The 24,892-nt window shown below is 43.4% G+C and overlaps 2 protein-coding genes across 2 annotated transcripts in view; both read right to left on the reverse strand.

The window, feature by feature from the left end:
- Positions 1 to 14,469, reverse strand: part of USP49 (ubiquitin specific peptidase 49) — a 92,890-nt gene extending 78,421 nt beyond the window's left edge. The window contains exon 1 of the mRNA XM_072731942.1: positions 14,385 to 14,469. The gene's annotated coding sequence lies outside the window, so the exon portion shown is untranslated. The remainder of the gene's footprint in view (positions 1 to 14,384) is intronic.
- On the reverse strand, positions 9,440 to 24,832 carry MED20 (mediator complex subunit 20). Its single transcript, XM_025990901.2, has 4 exons — positions 24,638 to 24,832; positions 21,773 to 21,927; positions 16,557 to 16,810; positions 9,440 to 14,895 (listed from the first exon to the last, which is right to left on the reverse strand). The coding sequence occupies exons 1-4, from the start codon at positions 24,649 to 24,651 to the stop codon at positions 14,680 to 14,682; spliced, it is 639 nt and encodes a 212-aa protein (XP_025846686.1). The 5' UTR covers positions 24,652 to 24,832; the 3' UTR covers positions 9,440 to 14,679.
- Between the last annotated feature and the right edge of the window lie 60 nt (positions 24,833 to 24,892).

Raw genomic sequence — 24,892 nt, forward strand, 5'->3', positions numbered from 1 at the left:
AATGTTACACATACACAAGCATTAACAGAAGGTCTCTCTCACAGGGTTGTTGAGAGTTTCAAACATTTCACAAACTTAGCTCATGGTGGGCAATTAGTAAATGCTAATTATTAGGTATTTTAAAAAATGAGTGGATCAACTATAACAAATGAACCACTCTGGTGAGGGAGTGTTGATAACGGGGGAGGCTGGTTGTGCATGTAAGGGGAATATGGGAAATTTCTGCACCTTCCACTCAGTTTTGCTGTGAATCTAAGGCTGCTCTAAAAGAAAAAAATAACTCTTAATAAAAAAAAAAAAAGAGTAGACCAATTTATTTAACCAAATTAAAGCATCCATATATATACTTAATTTATTATTTACACAAACACATAAAGAGAAGACGATAAAAAACCAGGGGGAATGTCTCAACAGACTCTCCTTGCTTATGGATATCTGCACTGAAACTGGAGTTCCATTTTTCCTGAATGGACAACAATCTCTTCAACTGTAAGCCTATATGGTTTGTAACAAGCCCTTTTTTACATGAAAAAAAATAGGGAGGTAACCATTTATCTGCCATGCATTTAGTCATTTTATTAGTTTGGGGTTGTTTTATTCTATGAATGTAATTCTGTAATGAAAAAATTAGGGGCATGTAAGAACCCTGATATAATCTTTGCATTAGACATAGCCCTTATGGTGTTTGTCCCAGGTTCCCCATCTAGAAAGCAACTGAGGAAAGGTTTATAACAAAACCACAGGGATAATCTAAAGATTGGCAAACAGGACAGGTTAAGGAATAAAATAAACCAGCACTGTTTAATCTGGAGAAGAGCATGGTGATGGATCAGCTCATGACAGTCAAGCAGGAGTAATACCAGAGCACGGACTGCTTGCAAAATGCCAAGGTTCAAATCCTATCCTCACCACTTCCTAGAATTCTATAAGTTTAAGAAGGGGGAGGGGTGTCTGACTGTACCCTTGAGTGAGGGGAAATCATTTAATCCCAAGGAGGCTTTATTTCAGTAAAGTAAAATGGGAACAGGAGCAGCACCAATCTCTTAGGGTTGCTGCTAGGAGTAAATAAATTCTAATCTGCAAAGCACTTACAACAGTGGCTGGCATAAAAGCATACGGGTGGGGAGCTACTACTATTAAGTTTATGAAGAACTAGGATTTTAATACTATAGTAAGCAAATATTTTTACTCAAAAATGAAGAATGAGGCAACACAAAACACATATAAATACAGCATTACATGTATGGTGGTTAGAGAGAAAGTAGACTGTCCTAATAGAGAAAATAATTACATACCAGAAAAGACTATCTGCAAAGGTTGCCACATTATGTCTGATGACTTTTGAAAACAGGATAAATTTTTATCTACCTGGGATGATTTAAGTGGGATATTGACTGAAGTTGCAGGACAAACTAGAGGTCTTCTCAAGGTCTCTTCCCATCCAAAGAATCTATGATTAACCAGAAAAACATTTAGGTATGTACCAACTACTCGTTCAAATCTGAGTATGTAAATTAAGTGTATTGCTTAGCAAATAAGATTATAACCAAAATAAAGTTCAATTGAGTAGAATTCACCTGATGAACAAATGAAAACAAACCTCAGATTTATCACTGGAGTCCTTATTGATGAATAATATTATTTGAACCAAAAGATTACCTATTTTCAGCTTTAGAAATATCAACTGAGAAATAACCATTCCCAATGAGAATCAGTGATTTAGCACACTATTGCAGCATATAGAAAAGACAGGACCCAAATGGATTCTTTCCTAGAGCTGACCTTAGAGTTTATATTTCCTTCTTCACCAACATCACATAAGTCTAAAATTATTTATATAAAGACATCAAGTATAAAACAACTATAATACAAAAATGGCAAAACCATAAACAGAATACAAACTGTTAATAATGCCAAACATATCGAGACAGCAAGGGAATATGCACAAACATCCAACAGAAATAGGTGCCCCATTCCAAGTTACTCTTAAGATTGAAAGTTAACATTTCAGACTAATCCTCTTCAAATTTAGCAGCAAAAACAGTAATTTCTAAAAATCTTGTATTAGGGCAGCCCAGGTGGCTCAGTGGTTTAGCGCCGCCTTCAGCACAGGGTGTGATCTTGGAGACCTGGGATCCAGTCCCACATGAGACTCCCTGCATGGAGCCTGCTTCTGCCTCTGCCTCTGCCTCTCTCTCTCTCTCTCTCTGTCTCTCATGAATAAATAAATAAAATAATAAAAAAATAAAAGTAAGTAAAAATAAAAATATTGTATTAAATTATAAAATCAATGTAGTCACCTTGAACACTTGCTTAAGAGAATCCAGACAGATTTTAGATTCTGAATTATTGACATATATTAACAACCAGTTTTTCTGATATCTACTAATCAAATATAATTTTGCTGTTACAAATGCCATCATTTTTGCTGTTTATACAAACACCCATAAAACAGTGGCAATACAAAATTTACACAACTTTGAAAAAAAGCTATCTTTGTGTATCTGAATGTACCCTAAAATAACCTCAAATAAGATTCTCAAGATCAGTTTGCATTTTTTTCCTTAAGTAAATTATAGCTATCCTTTGACACTATCAAATAAAAAGTAATAATCATTCACATTCTTAGCTAAATATAAAAGCTTCAGAATAAAAATCATCAAACCAAAATAGTAAGAATAATCTAAATTTTGTACCAAATTTCTCATCCTCCTTTTAATTTCCATGCCTTAAAAGTCAAAAGCTTCTAGGAAATGAATATTAATATGGCCTTCTTTATTCACAACTACAAAACAGAAGAGGCAGTGGAAATGTCCAGGCATTGCATTATTGTACAGAGGCTTTTTTATGATAAAAGTTACTCATATATTCATTACGTAACCTAAAAAAGAAGTCCCACTCTAAAATTCTCCTACAAATCTCTTTATTCCATTTAGTTAAATGCGTGAGTTACCTACTATAGTGTGAAATGTCCCACATAAAGCTAAAGGCAGCTTAGAAACTCAAAGCCCTCACAGTCCTGATTTAAATCTCTTCTCCAGCAAACTTCCCTGGTTGGTTATTTGCCTTCTTCTGAAATGATTTCTCAATATTCTCCAGCCATCAAAAAACAATTAGGCCAAAATATGGTTGATTAATCAAAACAAAAAGATGTTCATCTTTTTCTATCTCAAGAACAGTGGGCTCTCCACTGAAAATGAAATGCTGTGGATAAAACACTCTACCCAGTGCTGTTAGGTACACCCTGCTACAACACAACACTATCACACTACACAGGCGGAGCCACACTGCAAATAAATAAAACCTGTATTCCCATTATCACAACACTAGCAAAACACAGAGGTTTCCAACACTGAGTTGACGCTTCATCATTCACAGAAAAACAAAATCAAATCAAAATGGGTCTCATCTTTTCAAAGTGGACATGGAAGTCGAATTAAAAGCAATGAAAGGTGGAAAACAGATTTAAGATGTCTTTAAGAGAAAAGGAGGTTTCTGGAATTTCCTACTTTTGTGGACAAAAGGACCCACAGTTTCAACACACTTACAGTTCTCTTCTCAACAAAGAATTCCTTTCCTGCACAACACTCCCCCTCCCCAATCTCCACTCTTACTTTTCAGCGTTTACTCCTATCTCTAGGTCTCTTTTCACTCACCATGGTTCCTCCTCTTCTGCACCAAAGGCTCCCTACACTTGATCCTTCACTATAGTGTCTGTGCCCTGACCCATGCAGACCTTCTGGAGCATCTCCCCATAACACGCACATTTGATTCCCACTCCTGTAGAGTCTAGCCCGGTTCTTCATCCAGCAGGACTTCTCCAGCTTCCCTTAACCCTGTTCTCTTCCCTTACACTCCATCTCATCCTTTAATTCCCAGGGCCCATCTCTTCCTTGCTCCTCTCACCATCCCCTTTCAGCCCTGGCTCTCCACCTCACTGTTTTTACACTGTTTTTACCTTGGATCTGGCTGAACCTCATCAATTAACACAATTCCCCAGTGACCCTGTCCCAGACCGCCATCACTTCTTTACACCCTCTTTTCAGCTTGTCTGGTCTCAGAATTGTCCTATAAATGCCCCACCTCTCATCTGTTTCCTTTCTTCCTTCCACTACGCTTATTCCTAACTCCACCTGGTCCTCATCCAGTGTCTAAATTCACCCTCCCTCACTTTAAAGAATTTACACCCATCGCCCACCCACTAACCCATACCTTCCTCAGAACCTCTCGATTCCCACACCACCGCGGGTCCTAGTCCTTCAGCTCATCTCGCTCTGCACTAGTTCACACCCTTGTCACGTCTGGCTCTTAATCACCCTCTCTCCTCTACTCCCAACTATCACCCCAGCTCTGCCCCTCCTTGCCTTCCACTTCCAACTCTTACCCCAGCGTGCTAACCCTGCTACTATCCCCCTAGAAAGCTCTGGTCCTCAAACCCCTGCTCTTACACCTAACCCCAGCCTTGGTCTTCCTAACCTCATTCCCGGCCGGCTTCCTAGACACCCACCCTGGGTTTTGCCTCCTTCCTACCTCCTTGGCTGGCTTTTTCTCACTCCTCCTCTCCCTGCCTTCTAACCCTTTTCCCCCTTAATCCTCATCTCATTCTTAGACCCGTTTCCCCCCGTAGCTCCTAAGCCTTCCTTCCCTTCTCCTCTCAAGGTTCCCCCCCCCCAACCTAGTCGTCGCCCACCCCGCCAAAATAAAGCCCCGGCGCGCCCCGACAGCGGGCTCTCGCCTCCGCCGGCCCCCGCCCCGGGCGCCCCCAGCCCGCCGGCGCCGCGGTCCCGCCCCCTGCCGCCGCTCCTCCCGCCCGCGAGGCGCGCGCCGCCTTTGTCGCCCCTCACCCGGTGTATGAGGATTTGGCTTCTTTAAAGGGGAGGGCCACTGTGCCGGAGACTCCTGTCCCCGCCTCCGCGTCTTAGAATGGGCTCCCTGGCCGTCGCGTCCTCCCCGGTCCTCGTCCCCCCACCCCCTGGAGCTACCCCCTTGGCTGCCTCCCCACCTCCTCCGCCCCCTCCCCGACCCCCCTCTATTTACCGCCATCATCAGCACGCGCGAGCTGTCACCAGGGCGCGAGACAACCGAACCCGGCCCCGCCCCCTGCCCGCCCATTGGCCCGCCCGCCAGAGCCCCGCCCCCAGGGCCCCGCATTGCGCCAACGGCGCAGCGCTCGGCCCCGACCCCGGCACAGCCAGCCTCTCCGAGGGTTCGCGCCACGGGCGCAAAGTTTAGGGTTAGCCACAAACGTGCGGCCGATTTGAGCCTGGCGTAAGGGGCGGCGGCGTAGAGAGGCGTCGTGAATCGCGGGTCGAAGTTTGGTTGAAGCACAGGAGAGTAAATAAGGAGGTTTCCAGACAAAGAGACTCTTAAAGGTACAGAGTCTTAAGGCTGTCCCTCCTCCTTAAAGGGCCAGACTCTCCGAGCCCATCTCCGCCCCCTTCTCCCCAGCACTTCAGCCCGCGCGGAACAGTGAAGGAATTCTCCATTAGTTCTCCGCACACTTTTTGGAGCTCCTTTAACATCCTTCCCCACTGCCAAGGGGAAGAGCTTTTCTCACTATCCTATGTTTTCGTTTTGTTCCGTTAAGAGACTTATTGTTAACTTGCGTCGTTCAGAAAGCAGCCGCCACCGAACCCTGAGGTTTCCCGAGGCAGCAGCGTTTGCGAAAGTTACTATTGGCTACCAGGCGGGTGAGCACGTGTCTGACTTTTGCCACTGAAGACCCAGGAGGGACCCAGCTGTTTGATGGAAATCTCCCACCCCACCCTCCCACAAGGAAGAGGTTCACAGCCAAAAACTTAAGAAGTTCAGATTATAGGGATAGAGACCACAGGGAAACAACACCGGCTATTTCTACTAGTCTGTTCTGCCCCAGAAAAGGCTTCCTCCAGAGGCTGCGTTGTTCTAACATAACTCGGGGGAGGTGACGATACCCTCCAAATTACAAATAACAGGCCAACACTGTTACATCACCCAATCACATGGCTAAAGCAGGTAAAGGCTTACATGTTAATGGACAAGTTAAAGACATAAACATATGGCTTAACAGCTACACTGGCTCAAAGCTACACACTTGTCAGTATGAAATAGAGAAGCACAAAAGCTAAAGAACAACAAAATTAGAAGGGAGAAACAGTAAGTGCATCTGTAAGCATGCACCTACAATGCCTGCAACCAAGCGTACTTAAGTGTGAAAACATGTCTAAAGGTAATTAACCTGGACATTTTAAAGAGGTTTGATGATGGAAGGAAAGGACCTGGAGACTGATTTGGTGACGGTCTGCCATGTGGTTCAAGAGCTGAAAGTAAGATCTAAAATTTAGCGTTCCTTTTGTTGCCTATCATCTTTAATTCTTTTAAAAATCTTATATTTTAACTCCTTTTTTTTAAGATTTTAATTTATTCTTGAGCGATAGAGAGGCAGAGACAGAGACACAGGCAGAAGCAGGCTCCATGCAGGGAGCCCAATGTGGGACTCGATCCTGGGTCTCTAGATCAGGCCCCGGGCGGAAGGCGGCGCTAAACCCGCGCTAGACCGCTGAGCCACCCGGGCTGCCCATTTTTTCTTAAAGATTTATTTATTCATGAGAGATACAAAGAGAGAGAGAAAGAGAGAGAGAGGCAGAGACACAGGCAGAGGGAGAAGCAGGCTCCAGGCAGGGAGCCCGACGTGGGACTCGATCCCCGGTCTCCAGGATCACGCCGGGGGCTGAAGGCATTGCTAAACCTCTGAGCCACCCGGGCTGCCCCCTTTTAACTCCTTTATTATCAGTTTTCTCCCCTGACTCCCCCAAAGCCCCTCCAAAATTAAATTTAAGAGATTAAAGACTATCTTATTCAATGTTAATTCTTTAGCAAAGCGCCTGACATGTAAGAGCCACTTAAGACTTCTGAAGAAAGAGGTGTTCTCAGAATAGCAGTCTAGGGAGAAAAGATTCTCAGTACCTTGAGTATGTATTGGATCAGTGTTTCTTAAAGTGTGTCCTGTGGAGCCCTGACACTTTCACAAGGTCCTGAGATCAAAACTATTTTAATAATAATAGGACATTATTTGCCTTTGTCACTGTGATGACATTTGCACTGATGATACAAAAGTAACAATGGATAAAATTACTGCTGCCTTAGTATATATCAAGGCAATTGATCAATGCACTCTTCACTGCCACTCATTCATAGGAAAAAAATAACACTTGTTTCACGGTAGAAGTTCTTTGATGAAATACTAAAAATTATGTTTTATATAAGTACCCATCTTTTCAATACTATTCTACGTGGTTAAATGGATGTATGAATAAAGCACTTATGTTCCTTACCTAAGTACCATCTTTTTCTTGAGGAAAAGCACTTGTGCAATGTCTCCACATTTTGAGCTGAATTAGCAACTTTCTTCATGGAATACCATTTTTACTTGAAAGAACAGCTAACAGATAAACTATATTTTGTCAGCTTTGGGTGTCTGACATATTTTCTCAAAGATAAAGTGAGCCTGACAGCACTTGTTAGCAACAATTAAACTCAAGCTCTCAAGCAAAACTTCGAATTTTTACAAACCTGTATGTGCCACTGTGAATGTAATAACTTCCCAGGGATTTTCTGATGAGATTAGTGGTGATATTAACAAATATGATTTTTTAATCTTGTAAAAGAAATGTGTCAACACCTAAAAGATCTGCACTGTTTTCCCAACCAATGCATGATGCTTCAAAATCAGGTATCAGTGGGCAGCCCAGGTGGCTCAGCCGTTTAGCGCCGCCTTCAGCCCAAGGCGTGATCCTGGAGACCCGGGATCGAGTCTCATGTCGGGCTCCCTGCATGAAGTCTGCTTCTCCCTCTGCCTGTGTCTCTGCCTCTCTCTCTCTCTGTGTCTCTCATGAATAAATAAATAAAATCTCAAAAAAGAAAAAAAGAAGTATATGTTAAAAAAAAAAATCAGGTATCAGTAAAAGATCCCTTCAAAGTACAAAATAAACCAATGAGTATTATTATATAACAGAGTACAAAAAGTTCACTGACAGAATTTGAGATTCCACATTGCAACTAACAGAGTTGTAATGTAGTATCAAAGAATATCCACAATTATGTGAAAAGATTAATATACTCCTCGCCTTTTCCAACTACACATCTGTGAGGTTGGATTCACATTATTCAACCAAAATGACAAATTTTAATAGACTAAATGCAGAAGCAGATACGAGAATCCATTGTCTTCAATTACGCCAGGCATTCAAGAGATTTGCAAAGATACAAAACAATACCATTCGTGTAAGGTTTTTTGTTTGAAAAAGTTATTTTTTCATTAAAATATTCATATTAACATGTGATGGATTTATCTTTAAATGAATACTTTTTTTCCCATAACTTTTAATAAGTCAAATATAGATATAACCTACATAAACAAAACCTCTTTGGAACTTAAAAGCATCAGAGTCCTGAGACTAAAGAGTTTGAGAATTGTGTATTAGATGGAAGCAGAAATAAAAGACTATTTTAAGATTTTATTCATTTATTCATGAGAGACAGAGACAGAGGCAGAGACATAGGCAGAGGGAGAAGTAGGCTCCCTGCGGGGAGATCAATGAAGGACCGACCAGAGGACCCAACAGGACACAGAGGTGAATCAATTGCGACCTAAGACAAAGACAGATGCTCAATCACTGAGCCACCCAGGAGTCCCTAAAAAGACTATTTTAGATAATTTAAATGAGAAGGCTATGCAAAAAGGCTGTAGTGTAGTTTCAGAATTAAGAGCTTCAGTGGTTTATCAACAAGAAATGGAAAACAGAATCAGAAACACTGAGCTTGGGATGCCTGAGTGGCTCAGAGGTTGAGCATCTGCCTTTGGCTCAGGTCGTGATCCTGGGGTCCTGGGATCAAGTCCCCTGCAGGGAGCCTGCTTCTCCCTCTGCCTGTGTCTCTGCCTCTCGCTGTGTGTCTCTCATGAATAAATAAATAAATAATCTTAAAAAAAAAAAACAAAACACTGAGTTTCCCTTAAAGATAAAACTGGTAACAAGTGTAATCACAATACACATGGCACCACACAAATATAGTTCAGAGACAGGCACAACTAAGGCCTAAGAGGTGAAGGGATACAGGGATGGGTATGTTCCACAAAGACGACAGAGTCAATTCTACCCCAACTTTTTTTTTTTTTTTTTTAAACAGAGCCTCTTTCCTTTCTGGTTGTAGAAGAACAAGTAAAATCTTTTCACTGTGAATAAATATTAAAAACAGAGTTCCATGCTCCAGAGATGGGTCAAATAACTGTGCTCACTGATCGGGTTACAAAAAAAAAATATACCTTTGCTACGTATACCTTCTTGGGACCCTCTCTCACTGCTCATTCTCTATTACAATAACATTCTTTCCACTGGGGGAGAATTTTAACCTGCCACCAAGCAGTATGACCCTATAACTAACCCCCTTTTTTCTTTAAAGGTTTTATTATTTTTTTAAAGGTTTTATTTTTAAGTAGTCTCTATACCCAACATGGGGCTCAAACTCACAACCCCAAGATCAAGAGTGGCATGCTCTTCCAACTGAGCTGGCCAGGTACTCCTATAACATCCCAGCTTAAACATCCTAACCAAACACCAGTACTTTCAGCACCATTAAAAAGCAAGAGCAGAGAGGGCATCCCCTTGCCTACAAAGCTTTTGACATCTATTATCCCTTGAGTCCGTCAACAAGCCTATGAAACATGCAAAGTAGGTACCATTATTCTCACTTTATATGAGACCCAGAAAGGCCAACTTGACTGAAGTCACCTGGCAAGTTCAGTACAGTACTACAGCCAGCACCTAGCCACCTATCTCCTAAAAGCAATAGCCGCCTCGGAATACCTGTCACCTCTATGTCCCTAGCTTTGCCCTTCCTACATGACAGATTTCCAATATTGAATCTGTCTTTGGGACAATCTAGGATATATAAATGTGTTCCCTAAATTCTCTCTTTTAAAGCCTCCAAAGAAATTTCAGCAAAATTCATGCCATTCATTCATGCCTTAAGTCTATGCAATCTGATGGGGCAGGAATGGGATGGCAAATAAAGCAGAGAATACAAGAGAATTAGGAACCTTTGCCTCAGAGTTCCAAAAAAATTTGTTTTAACTTGCTAACTTCATCACAGAGGCAAGGAACTACTTCTCGGCCTCATCAATGACATCATTCTGAATGATGAAAATATACTTATTATGTCAAGTTCCATTATGACAGCATAATTATCAGATCCTACAGAATGTGGACTGTGTAATAACGGAAGAGTAACTCCAAGAATAACCAAGAAAGCTATAAAGATTCTTCATACATATTTACTTTTACCCATTTCTAAAAGGTTGTGTGCATGGATGTGTAGAGACAAAAGAAGGGAAAACCAATAGAAAGGTAAGAGCAGGAAAATTGTCCCACTTGCCAGAAACTGACTGAAAGCTCTGGAGGACTATGAAATGAAGGAGGAAAAACCCCGGATAAGACCTTAGAGGAGGAGTCTAAGTGGCAGAGGGAAGGTCTCACAATACACAAGTAGAACATTATTCCATGTCTGCTTTATCTTTGCCTTCTTGCTGTTTCCCTCAAGGATCTGTTCTTTTAGAGACCCTTTTTTAGATCACAGATCTTTGAGATACTCTAATAAACCCTATAAATCCTATTCCCCCAAAACTAAACATACACATACAAAACCATGTCTGATTCCAAGGTACCTTAGGCCTCTTGGGGCTCCCCTCAGAGGTTAGGCTGCTCTAAGTTAGAACCACTACTTTACAGTCATCATCTGCTCATACTCCAGCAACTAACCAGAGACTCTCTCATTAAGCACAATGCAGTCTCCACAATCTGGGAGGGAATAGACAGGTATGTTGTCAGATATGTTGTCTTGTTTTGTGTTTGTTTCAGTTACTGAGAAAAGATGAAATACACAGAGGGAAGAGATTTCCCTAGATGAGGCCAAGTCAAGACTGCATGACCTCTGGGATGGATAATGTAGAGATCTCAGTCTTGAATCATGGTCAAACGAGGTGACCTAAAGGGTAGCCCAAGAAACTGATTTTAGAATGTTCTACACAATGGCAGAGACTCACCTTGGGGGGAGAGTCCCTCCGCAAGAAGAGACTGCTCAAAGTCCAAAGACACCAATCCCAAGGAGAGGACCAAACTTATAATACAACTAGTTTCAGCCATGCCACGCGGCACTTGTGACTGGGCCTGCAGCCCAAGGAGCCCAGACAGCTCTAAGATACAGAGCAGATGGCTATAGAGAGAGAAAAACAATATTGGGAATTATAGGTATGAGCCTGGAGACAGTGAGGCCATACATCAGTCGTGCCTGGCTCCAGATCTACTGTACTCACATCTTCAAAATGTTCAGGCTATTGCCCTTCCTATGTTCTCAGAGTCTCAATTCCTGACACCTGGAGGGCATGCATAGCTGGGAATTTCTAACTGCTCTCCTTTACCATCCAGGATTTGGCAAGAAAAATTTTACTACCTCATCCTGAAGCCTCATGAATAAACACTTGGACACATTGGGTTGAGGAAGACCTGGTGGTGGAAAGGAATGGTGATGGTGAGTCTTTCAGTATTTCTTCAGTGGAACAGGGACACCAACAGACAGCAGGGGAAATGTGACTGACCATTTGGTACTCAAGATCTGAGGCAAGCAAGCAGGAGGCAGCCTGAGAAGGAGTCCAGAGAATCACAACAGCACAGGAGATAAGCAAAGAACAGCCAGAATAGGAACCACTGATGGATAAAAGTGATGGACCAGACACAAGTGGAACATAGGGTTCCCCAAATCCCAGCATTTGCCTTCTGCCATCACAGATTTTGTCATTTCCAGGTATCACTTATCAAATAATTTGAATAGTTCTTATAAATGGACTCTTTCTTAAAAACTTACCCTCATCCTAAGGAATAAAGTGCTAGTTCTGCTTTTTCCTAATATACATTAGAATAAGATGTAAGTACTAATATAAGTTTTCCACATCCCACCTAAAATCACCTGGCACCACACAGAGGCCCAGGTTGCCAGGGGTCCTGAGCCTGAAATTTGGTCCCATCTCCAGCCTCATCTATTAGCATGACCCCTGTGGGAGCCCACAGCTGCCCCCCCATCCCCTAGGTAAAGGAAAACTAGATAAGTCCTACAGCTGCTCTGCATAGCTTTGAGTGTTTACATTGGCAGATTTCCATGTGGTTCTGGCAAAGGTACCCACCAAGGTGACATGTTGGCACATCTTAGAAATTTCTCAGTTACTACTCTTTTGGGGGTGGCTACAGATGGAGACAGGGGTAAGGCATCTGCAAGCAAAAGAAGGAGATGTAGGAAGACAAGTCTAGTATAGAAGGAAAAACATCAGATTTAAACCAAAACATATGGCATCTCTATGATCTAGCCGAATTTAAGTTTACATTTATAAAATGAGGATCAGTTTGCCTTTTTTTTCCTTAAATTTATACCAAAGCTCCTAAACTTTCATCCAACCTGAACTTTCAAAAATCATATAGTGATAATCCTAAACTACTCTTGAAAGTCCCATTCAGGCTTGCATACAAAAGCTAGATGACATCTGGACCCTTCCCACTAGTTACCAGTTTAGTTTTGGCAACTTCACTAGTAGAGCCATATTTGTTAAATGAAGAAATGTATTGCATTACCTGCCTTTTTTAGTGATAAACTTTTTTTAGTTGATGTAAAAGGCAAAGACGGACACAAGTACCCAAGTGACAGTTCGTAAAGTTTGATCTGGTACTCACTGGACTTAAAGCTGATTAAATGTATGCTCGAAATAAGGGAAAAGAACAAAAGTGAAGAATGCTGGAAATGTATGAACCAAAATTGTGTCTAAAAGGCAAACTATAGTAAGTTTATACTATTCATTCGTTTTTAGAAAACAGAGTCTCTCCCTAAAATGCATACAGCTAGAGTCATATTTACCATGCTCAGTCTCTGTATATTTTCAAGAATACATTATATTCAAAATGCTGTCTCATCTCACAAAATATATGAGGTAGCCTACGGAAAAATACAAACAGATAAAGCTGAACAAGAGCAAATATAAATCTGAAAGCCAAAAACTATGCATTTTATTGTGTGTAAATGACATCTAAAACACACCTCAGTTAAAGAAGCAAAAATAGGAAAAAGAGCCAAACAAAAAAGCCAGGGACAAAAGAGAACAAAAAATGCAGCCAGCAAGTCCTGCAGTTATAAAGTTAAACTGAGCTTCCCACCAGCCAAAGCTACAAGGGAAACATGACTGCCTCCTGATTCTTGTTGCAGAGGCTTTAGATCTGGGTACCTTCAGTGAGGGACAACACTGTGGTATGTACATTAACATGTTTCCTAAGACCATCCCTGCCTGTATATATCAATGTTAGCACAACTGAACATTTCTACAGCAGGAGTCAGGTGGGCAGGCAATGTAAGTCCAATGAGCAGCAAAGAGGCTTAAATGAGATGAGGACAAAGAGCTCAGGAAGCCGTGAACCCTTAAGCAAGGGGTGCAGAACTGACTGCCCAGTGTGAAGAAGCCAGCTGAACTCACAAGTGGCTCTGGCATCTACCCTAGCCCAATTGATTCACAAAGAGCTTCATTACAGGGGTTACTCTGCAAAATAAGCAAGAGGTCCACAAAGGGCCCACCTGGGCACATCCATTGAGCTTCATGTAGCAGAGGGGGCCTCCACATCCATTTTCTCCATTTTTTAGTCACAGAAGCCCCTGAGTTTTAACTGGACACATGGCCACCCAAGTAAGAGGCTATATGTCCGAATGTCCCTTTCAGCGAAGTGTAGCCACGCTGATAGGAGAGATTCCAGGTCATACCCTTTAAAAAGAAACCGCTTTACTCTCTAGACATGGGGCTGATGAGTCTACTTTGACCTTGTGGGCAAGATCACACCCTAAGGTTGGCTGAACAAGATAAAAAGAAACTGAGGTCCTGGTGACCGTGTACAGTTAAACCTGCCCCAGACCACCTGATTATGTCTATACTATTAGAAGAGAGCATAATAAACTTCTACTAGGAGCCATTATGATTTAGGTCCTCTTTGTAATAACAGCTTAGCATGTGGCTTAACCTCATTCACAACAGAATGGAAAGATGCCAGAGGGAGACTCCAAAGGAGTCCAGCAACACCCTAGAAAGGTTAATTCACAATTCATTTCAGCAAACAGGTCAGGAAATGACAGCCATCACACCAAGTTATGCCTCTTACTCCTTCTCCAAGAAAGGCCCAGCTGCATCCCTGGAGTAGAGGAAAAGGCCTTTATTATAGCCCAGCCCAGCCCAACCCGTCCACTGCGGACCTAGGCCAAATCCTTGATATTTGGGAGACAAAGACTGCTTTCCCCACCAACACTAGGCAGGGACAGCCCTGTCCTACCTTTTCCCCTAAAGCAGGAAAGCTCCACACTTCTCCACTCTTCATAATTACCATTCTTGAGAACAGGCCAAGTCCAGTAAGGCAGACGTAGGGTGAAGCAGCTGCTGGGGGGGCTGTGTGTGAGGGTCAGGGGAAGGGAGTCCAGAGCCCCAGAACAAAAGTCACAGCTGGGAAGAGGGAGAGAAGCCTCCATGTCTGCCCTGGGTTTCTGGAGTCCAGAGACCTCAGGGTGCAGCACCTGCTCCTTCTATGCAGTCCCCCTGGTGACAGAGCTTGTCTGGGCAGCTGCCAGTCACTAACGAATCCCAGCCACCGGCACCTGCTGCTGCTTGCGGATCTTATTGAAGAGTTCCATGTATTGGACCATGGTATCTGCTGGGCCGTAGACAGCATCATGTCTGTTCCCAAACACTGCTGGGGCTCCTGGCGTGTGGCTGCCTAGAAAACTCTGCAAGAACTCGAGCAGTAGGCTCCAGCAGTCGCTAGCTACCACACAGGGGCCATACTCCACCTAGGGCCAAAAGAACATAGAACAAGGGTGAGTAAGGCAAGGACAAGGTCTTCTGCTTCTCTTATACCTCTTACCCCCTGCTCCTAAATTCTCCAGCCCCAAACCAAAGACAAACACCTTTTAACACAGTGTTGCTCCACAGGAAATACTCAACCCAAACACCAGGGATTCCACATACCCAGCATCACTCCCTTTAGGCATCTCTGGCATTCTCATCTCATCTTAGGAGTTATCAACCCACAGCCCAACCCACAAACCCAAAGTCAGATATAGGCCCCTTTTGATGATCTCAGAACTGTATAGTCCCTACTATGCTGCATTAAGATCGAAGGAGAGCTAGAAAAAGTCTGAGAGAGAAAATGAAGAATGAGAGAAAAGTAAGGATGTGTGTTTGTTTGTGTGTGTGTGACCAGAGAGAAAAGTGGACACTAAGTCTCTTTAAGACCAAACATTACCCCCAAGATAGACCCCACCTAACTCTAAGAAGTAATTTCCCAACCCATGTGGCAGGGGCCAAAGGAGATACACCTTAGACTTTCTCATTCCTTTTTCCTGGTTTTTCACTGAAGGGATGGCAAGAAAAATAACTAGTAACCATAAGGAGAAACAAGTAAGAAAGAGCTGGGATGTATCTGTACTAAAAAAAAAGCTGGAAATGTGAAGGATAAGCAGACAGTGGGTTCCCAGTGGGCCTCAGCTAATGCAAGGTACATCACAAGCCAAAAGAAGTCAGGAAACTTTGGTCCCAGAGGTCACTGGAGTTTCAGAGCAGTAATCACTACTAAGGCCCTTTACTCCACCTGGAATGCTTTGTGGGCCTTATCTATTCCCACATCTCTACATTATAAATCCCTCTCTACATGCTACTCCTGCAGAAAGCATCCCAATCCCCAAAGTCAGCAGTGCTCTCATTGGCCCAAGTTCCCAAAGCAATTTGTGCCTGGGAATGTCTTAAAAATTAACTTAAAAAACAGTCGGTGTGTTTCAGCTTCACTCATTTTCTCAATCACACATTTTCAAAAAGCAGGCCCTATAGCTTACTAATTTTTTTTTCCTCACACAGAGCTGGGCACATAGCAGACTGAGGAATTTCACTGGTCCCAAAGCCAGCTACTGCCACACTCCCTCTTTGCGGTGTCCAACATATACCTCAGAGATGGAATCACCACACAAACTTCTTTCCATCATGAAAGAAAGTTGACAGCATATCAAAAGGAAAGGCTCATCTCTGCTACACAACCTTTGAGACCTATCTTAAAGTATACCATGGAGGGGTGTAGTTACATGATTTAGGGCCCACCACCCAAAAGTTACCTGTACACTGTCTCCCCCTGGTTTGCTCCAGTCCTTGTGACAGGTGACCAGTTCCTCCACATCACAATCCACCTGCCTCCCTTGGCTATCCCTTCCCTCCTCCAGCAAGCCAGCCTTCCTAAGCTTTCTGCCACTGCAACCCCAGCTTCCCACTCTCACCCTGGGCCAGAGCCTGAAAGACTAAAGAAAGGATAAAAGATGCAGAGACAGAGGAGCACAAATGCTCTGGGGACAGGGATCAGGAAGGCATCAACAGCGGTTTGCACTCAGAGGGACGTGGAAATCCACCGATCCCTCTGCTGAGCAGCCCTTCAGCATATACTGCTCCTTTTCCCCCAAGGTCTTACCTCTACAGAGATGCCTCGGGCACTGGGCCCCATGGTGACTGTGCCCACCTTCACTAGGAAATCACAGTACTGGTAACGGGTACCCCGGGTCTCAATCTTGCTGGCCTTGGCACTCTGGAAAAAGCCCTTGAGCTTCACCATGAGCACATCGAAGTTGGTGTCGGCAATAAGGCAAGGGCCATTCTCAAAAAGGGCGAAGCAGCTCAAAGGGTACTCTGAGTTGTGCATCACGTACATCAGTTTCCCGGCCTGACCTACAGGGACAGAGAGCCTATCAGCATCAGGATCTTTGTTGGCAAGCCTCGGAATAGTCAAATGCATGGAACAGGGCCAGATGGCAATCTGCCACTACCTCAGCCATCTTGGAGGGCAATGGAGGGTAATCCCCTCATCAACAGTCTGTTCCACAAAGAGGAAGGGAGAAGAGCAGTGGGCAAGGCACTATGTGGTAAAAGCTCATTCCCCAGGAAATATGAGGAGCATAAGGGAACTTCCATAGCACTGGTAAGTTTAGTTCTTGAACGATGGGCTCCACAGATGGGTGCTTAATGATGACAATCAATCACCCACAGAGACTTTCCATAGTCTTCTGTATAATCCTATGTTATGTAATAAGGAAAATAAGAAGTAATATTAAAAGCATTTGAGTATACAAAAATGAAGCAAATGCTCTCTTCTCTGTCCTTCCCTTTCTCCTTTGGCCTCCTTCCTGATATACAAGAAGGGGCCCCACAGAAGCAGCAAAGGGGAGTATCTGAGCTTGAGGCTGGAAAGGAAGGCCAGAGTGAAGCTATGGTAAGACTTATTTTCCATGCCTCAAGAAGTCTGGACTTTACCCTTAAGGCAATGATGAACCCCTGGAGTGCTATAAGGCATCAGCTGACTTGGGAAGCAATCAGCACTTTCACAGAAAGAACTCAGGATCTGGAATCAGAAGGTCTCATTTCAAGCCCCATCCAATCTTTCTAGTCTCTGAGAAATGAGTTTTCTCATTGATTACTACTAGAGATTTACTGCAAGAAGGAAAGCTACTTATATTTGGTTAACTGAGAAATAGAAAGCAAGATCCCCGTTCATACACTGTAAGAATTAATGGATACACTACCACAATCCCAAGTATTCATGAAGACTTACTTATAAAATATTTACTAAGTACTTAATCATCCCAAACATCGTGCTAGGGTTTAAGAGGCATGCAAGTAGAAGACTTAGTACCTGACCTCAGGAAACTGACACTCTCATTAGAGACAATAAAAAACTATTAAGGAGATAGTAAGACCAAAACGCTTATGTGGGACAAACCAGAAATCTTTTTGGAAGGAAGAAAAGACCAGAGCAGGAAAGGATCAAACAGCAAGAGTGCAAATGTGCAAATGTCAATAGGAAAAACTTTCATGGAGAAAATAGCACCTGAACTATGATACAAAGAGAAGGTAGGGTTCGGCCACATAGAAAAGGAAAGATATTCTAGGCAAGAATGAGAGCTTAACAGTGGAAACGAGATGGGGCAGAGAGACCTTTACATAGGCCTCCACTCTGCTGCTACTTCCAGAACTCAACAGGCTCCCTTCTCCACATCCCTCCTGACCACTTGTGCCAATGGGTACCTTTTACCTCCTGCTAAACCCAGAGCAAAACATTTCAATCCTCAAAAATAAACAACCCAAAGCTGATCTATCATTCATTCTGTTCTTGTGCAAACTCACTGTAATTACCTAATTCATACTACAGGAGTCTGCAGGTGCTCTTACTGTCTTGAAAACATTTTGAAAGTCAACTAAAGTTTTTTTTAACGAAGAAGGCACTGTCAACTGTTTGTAGACAACACTATTTTTAAAATCACAATGAAGTATCTTTGTATCAGCACAAACTTTTTTTTTTTAAGATTTTATTTATTTATTCATGAGAAACACACACACACACAGAGGCAGAGACACAGGCAGACAGAGAAGCAGGCTCCACTCAGGGAGTCCGACGTGGGACTCGATCCCAGGTCCCCAGGATCATGCCCTGGGCTGAAGGCGGCGCTAAACCACTAAGCTACCTGGGCTGCCTGTATCAGCACAAACTTGTGAAGCAAGCAAAACCAGTGTTACTATGCCCCTTTGACAGAGGAAGAAAATGAAGCCAATAAGTTCTGGACCAGCAACAGCAGCACTACCACCACCACCTGGGAACTTGTTGAAATGCAAATTATCTGCCCCAGCCCATACTTACTGAGTAGAAAACTGTGAGAAGGGCCAAGCAATCTGTTAATGAGCACTCTGGTGATGATAATGCTGGTCCCTATGAAACTTGTGATCTAAAGCAAGGAGCCAGCAAGGAGCAGAACTGGAACTCCAATATAGGCCTTCTGCCCTCAAGTTTATTGCTGCTTCCATTCCACCCCACTATCTGCCACAAATATGTCCTCTCCCCGACTAGACTGTAGCTCCTTAAAAATTAAAGGTCAGAATAGGAAAACAGGGCTCTACAATAGATAGTTTCATAAACATGGTATGCCATCGTATATCTATGCACAAATGTTTTGTTTTCCAGATGATTTTGGAACTGTTATCTGTTTTTGATCCCACCTTCTTATTGAAGAAGGCAAAACTACCAGTAACAGTGTCATTTTAGGGATCCCTGGATGCCTCGGCAGTTTGGTGCCTGCCTTCGGCCCAAGGCATGATCCTGGGGTCCCGGGATTGAGTCCTGCATTGGGTTCCCTGCATAGAGTCTGCTTCTCCCTCTGCCTGTGTCTCTGCCTCTCTCTCTCTCTCTCTCTCTCTCTCTCTTTCTGTGTGTGTGTCTCTCATGAATAAATAAACAAAATCTTTAAAAAAAAGAAAAGAAAAAAAGTTCATCATTTTACTGATGATGAACCTCAGTAGAACTCTTATTTATTACTTACTACACAACACAACCTCAGTTCTAAGTGCTTTGCACATAGTAACTAATTAATTAGCACAATAACACTAAGGGATCAGTACTATGATATTTTCATTTTACAAATGACAGAACTGGGGACGCCTGGGTGGCTTAGCAGTTGACCATCTGCGTTTGGCTCAGGGCGTGATCCCGGGAACTAGGAAGCCTGCTTCTCCCTCTGCCTGTGCCTCTGCCTCTCTCTCTGTGTCTCTCATGAATAAATAAATAAAATTTTAAAAACAAACAAATGACAGAATTGTCGCGGAAAGATACAGAAAGAGAGCCCATAGCAAACAGTTTCATTAGAGGGGATTTGATACAGGGAATGAAATACCAAGGTTGGAGAAACCAAAAAAACAAATAAATGGTGAAGCCACCCAAATATTAGCAGCAGAGCAGGCTACTACCATCCCTAAAGCTGGAAGGAAAAAGAGAGGATGTACTGCCATTAGAGCCAGGCACAAGGGCCAAACAGCAGGAGCTAACACCAAGGAAGAGACATAGTCATAGCTAGAGACACCGCCCAAAGTAGGAGAGGAGATCCTGTGCTCTCCCTGTCTTCAGTCCTCTAACCTTCCCCAGTGCCCCTCACTGGCCAAGAGTGACTAAAAGGGAGCCTGACAAATGTCTGCAGGAGAGGTCTGGGGAATGGATTTATGGGGAAACAGGCAAATGACTGGCATAGAAAGAGTCACAGGTTATGGGACTTCCCTAAGTTGCAGTTGGTATGTGACCAGAACTTAGTTCTCTGGTTCCATGATCTAGATTCCTAATCACTGTGCTTTGGAAATGTCCTAGGTCAAGTTACTGCAGAGCCAAGACTAAAAGAATCCAAGTTCCTAACTCCTATTCAAAGGTTCTCTAACACAGGAAACAACATATGTTGGCAAGAATGCAGAGAAAGGGGATCCCTTTACACTGTTGGTGGGAATGTATACTGGTGCAGCCATTCTGGAAAACCATATGGAATTTTCTCAAAAATTTAAAGAAAGAAACTACCGTACACCCAGCAATTGCACTATAGGTATTTATCCAAAGGACACAAAAATACAGAGTAAAAGCGGGAACGTACATCCTGTTGTTTTTAGTAGCATTATCAACAATAGCTAAATTATGGAAAGAGCCCAAATTTCCATCGACTGATGTATAGATAAAAAAGATGTGGTGCGCAAACACACATAGAGAATGGAATATTACTTGGCTATCAAAAAGAATGAAATCTGGGGATCCCTGGGTGGCGCAGCGGTTTGGCGCCTGCCTTTGGCCCAGGGCGCGATCCTGGAGACCCGGGATCGAATCCCACATCAGGCTCCCGGTGCATGGAGCCTGCTTCTCCCTCCGCCTGTGTCTCTGCCTCTCTCTCTCTGTGTGTGACTATCATAAATAAATAAAAAATAAAAAATAAAAATAAAAAAAAAAATTAAAAAAAAAGAATGAAATCTTGCCACTTGCAACAACGTGAATGGGGTGCATACACGTACACACAGAGTGGAGTATTACTCAGTCATCAAAAAGAATGAACTGTTGCCACTTGCAACAACACAGAGTGTATTATGCTAAATGAAATAAATCAGAGAAAGACAAATACCAATATGATTTCACTCATACATACAATTTAAAAAACAAAACAACTGAATGTATGGGAGAGAAAAAAAGAGAGAAGCTAAACCATAAGAGACTTAATAAGAAAACAAACTGAGGATTGATGGAGGGAGGTGGGTGGGGTCTAAATGGGTGACAGGAATTAAGGAAGACCGTTGTTATGGTGAGCACCTGGGATTATATTTAAGTGACAAATCACTAACTTCTACTCCTAAAACCACTATGACACTAAAGTTAACTAACTAGAATTTTAATAAAAATTTAAAGAAAAAAAAAAGATTCTTTGCCTCCCTACCACCACCACCACCATCCACAGCCCATCTCAATATATCAAAAAAAAAAAAGTTGACTCAATGGTCAAGGTCATGCCAATGAGGTATCTAAGGCTGCTGGCTAGGTGTGGGAATCAGACTTCCTGCAGAAAGTTCTAAAAACTCTAATGTTATGAAAGAATCATACACTTCTGAGCCTACAAGGAGCCTCTCCCAAACTTAAAAGTGCATGAAAAGATCACCAAGGGAGTTGGTTGAAGTATAATTATGAAGCCTGCAGCACCAAAGGATCAAGATTTAATGGATTCGGAAACATCTGCCACATGTTCAAGAATGCCACGCTTAGGAAATGAGCATAAAGATTTCAATGAATATGAATGTCAATCAACTGCAAATGAGGGTCCAGTCACCCTGCAGACCCATCTCACAGACCTTGGCTGCCAAGAGTGGAGGCAGCTGTATGGTAGGTTTCACAATCCACACAAAATGTTCCTTGCTTCTCTGCCCCAAGCATCTCCAATTTCCGAGTAAGGAGCTCCACCGTCTGCTGGACACTCTTGCCCTCGGCCACAGGCATCTGGGATACACTGAAAGGGAAAGGACCAAATCATCAGTATTCAGAGGCATATGCACACTCATTGAGCCATTCATTCACACACAGAATCACAGCTCCTCAGGGCCAGGAGTTATCTTAGAGACCATATATCCTGAACATCTCTCTCATTTAAAAAAAATTTTTTTTTAATTTTTATTTATTTATGATAGTCACACAGAGAGAGAGAGAGAGAGGCAGAGATACAGGCATAGGGAGAAGCAGGCTCCATGCACCGGGAGCCCGACGTGGGATTCGATCCCGGGTCTCCAGGATCGCGCCCTGGGCCAAAGGCAGGCGCCAAACCGCTGCGCCACCCAGGGATCCCACATCTCTCTCATTTTAAAGATGAGGAAATAAAAGGCTCACAGTTCCTAACAGCTCCACTAAGAACTAGAACACAGGTCTCAGGACACTCCTACCAGCATAGTGAAATTCCTATCACAGCAGCATTTTCCAAGCAGGACACGTGTGCCAACATTCAAGCAGTTTTAGGTGGCACACAGAGTAATCCATAACATTGATGTCCTTTGCGATTCCTTCAGTTCTGCCTAAATTAGGAAAATCTGTTTGAGGTTAGCATGTTTTTACCAATTCTCTAACATTTTGAAGGTGTGTTGTCCAGTACAGTAGCCACAAACCACATGTGGCTATTTACACTTAAACTAATAAAACAAGTTAAATTAAAACTTCAACTGCTCAGCTGCACTACCCCATTTCAAAGGCTCAATAGCCACATGTGACCAGAGGCTAGTGTATTGGACAGTGATGTTATGGAACATTTCCGCCAATATGGAAAATTCTATTCAACAGCCTTAGGATCAAAGAGAAAGCAAGCCTCAAGTCTGTAATCTTTAGGAGTCAGAGGCAATGATATGTACAAAAATAAAACCAAAAAATGAGATAAAAATGTTATTTCCAAGATTCCTTCTATGGTAAGTGAAACCGACCTCCCTTTAAGAGTAGTAAGTAACGGGCAGCCCGGGTGGCTCGGCAGTTTAGCACTGCCTTCAGCCCCGAGACCTGATCTGGAGACCCGGGATCGAGTCCCGCGTCGGGCTCCCTGCATGGAGCCTGCTTCTCCCTCTGTGTCTCTGCCTCTCTCTCTCTCTCTCTCATGAATAAATAAAATCTTAAAAAAAAAAATAGTAGTAGGTAACAATCATTAAGCACCAACCACGTGCCAGGCAGTGTCCAAAGGCCTTTAGACAAATGAACTATTTGGATCCTCACAACAGCCCTAGAAGATGACTATTATTTACCTCCTTGTAGTAAGTAAGGAAACTGAAGAACAAAGAGGTTGAGTAACTTGCACAAAGTCACATAGCTTGGTGTGGTATAGCCAAGATTCAAAGCCAGGCATGCTGGTTCCATGTCTGTGTTCTTATCCACTATGCTAGATTCCTTCCCTAAACAAGTAGCTGCCAGTTAAAATGTTTCTAAGAAAACGAAACATTCAAAAAAAAAATCATAAATACTTCAGGTGGCACACCTAACTAAACAAAAACCATACATATTACTGAATTCTCAAGACATTACTTTATGATCAATCAACCACAGAGGGAGGGAGGAAAGGAGGGACTACTGCTGTTGCTAAAAATTGTCCCTACTCTCCATCAGAAGATGAACTCAGAAGCAATGGATAACGTGCCTTTACTGACAAACATAAGAGAATACCTAAACTGACGTTACACAGGTCCAAAATACCAGGAGTGTGATATACTTGCTAAGGGTCCCAACAGACTGAGGGCCCATTCCCTCTTTCTGTCTTCTGCTGAAAGAACAGGGGCTTTCAGGGTCCAAGCCTCTATGCTGCAAGTTTTTCCTTCCAACCCTCATACACTCCCTTACACTAGAAAACTTAGAAAAGGCTTAAAATATCCACTGCAGAAAACACAGGTGCAGTAACCGACAAGCCTACAAGAACCTGAGCTATCAGAAAGAGTAGTTCCCACAGGCTCCAGCCCTGACTAGAAACGTGCTAATACTTACCGATATTCAAAACAAAACAATCCCTAAAATCTAGCATTTCCTCCAAGAGCATAAGGCCCATACCTTTCTCTGCCACCCCACTATATCATGTTGAGAGATTAAAAGTCCGTAGTAATTAGTTACACCAACCATTCAATTAAACATAGTAGGAAACGAATCCTGAAGAGGTGACGTGCCTAAACCCCAATCTACCTCCCAACAGCTTCTTCTTCTTCTTGTTTTTTTTTTCCTCTAGACCGAAAATCTTAAGACGGCCGCACCAGAACCAGACACGGGCCGGTCTAACTGCATGAGGTGGCTGTAGGGAGGGGCAGGAGAAAATCCTTAAAAAAAAGATGGTTTCCTCGTTGCCTATCCTTTACCTCCTCTAGCTACGCCTGTAGATTGGGTCCTAGTTCGGGCATCCTTAGTTTCCACCTCAGGCAGCCCTATGGCCTCCTGGGAAGGAGGAACACAACCACTGATGGGCTCCTGGGACAAAACCTTTCACCTGCCGCCTTTCAGGACGAAGGGAAGTGTCTCCGAGCAAACAAGCGCGGAGAATCTGCAGCCCTCGCAGCGTCTCCATCACCCACTCGTTCCGAAGATATCTTATCTTCATCAGCTCATGGGGGACCGCGGACCCTGGTCCCGGCCCTCCTCCCGGTACACTCCGGGCTCCGGGGCCCTTCCCGACCCCGAGCGCCGCCCAAAAAAGTCCCCTGCGGGCCTACCAAGTCACTCCCATGGTATCGGGCCAAGAGGATGGCAGGAACAAACAACCGGATCACAGCAGTCTCTGGCCGCCCACACTAAGTGAAGCCCCCTAACGAAAGCTGCGGCCGAGGGAGGTGCTCCGGAAATGACGCAAAAGGAGAGCGTCCAGTCGACGCGCCCACGAGGAACAGGGGCAGGTCTAGGCATCTCCTCGGTGACGCCTCCAGTGACATCACTACCCAACTCTAGGCCCCCGGCTTTGCAGCTAGGCA

Source organism: Vulpes vulpes, chromosome 1 (assembly GCF_048418805.1).
Source record: "Vulpes vulpes isolate BD-2025 chromosome 1, VulVul3, whole genome shotgun sequence".
Classification (NCBI taxonomy): domain Eukaryota; kingdom Metazoa; phylum Chordata; class Mammalia; order Carnivora; family Canidae; genus Vulpes; species Vulpes vulpes.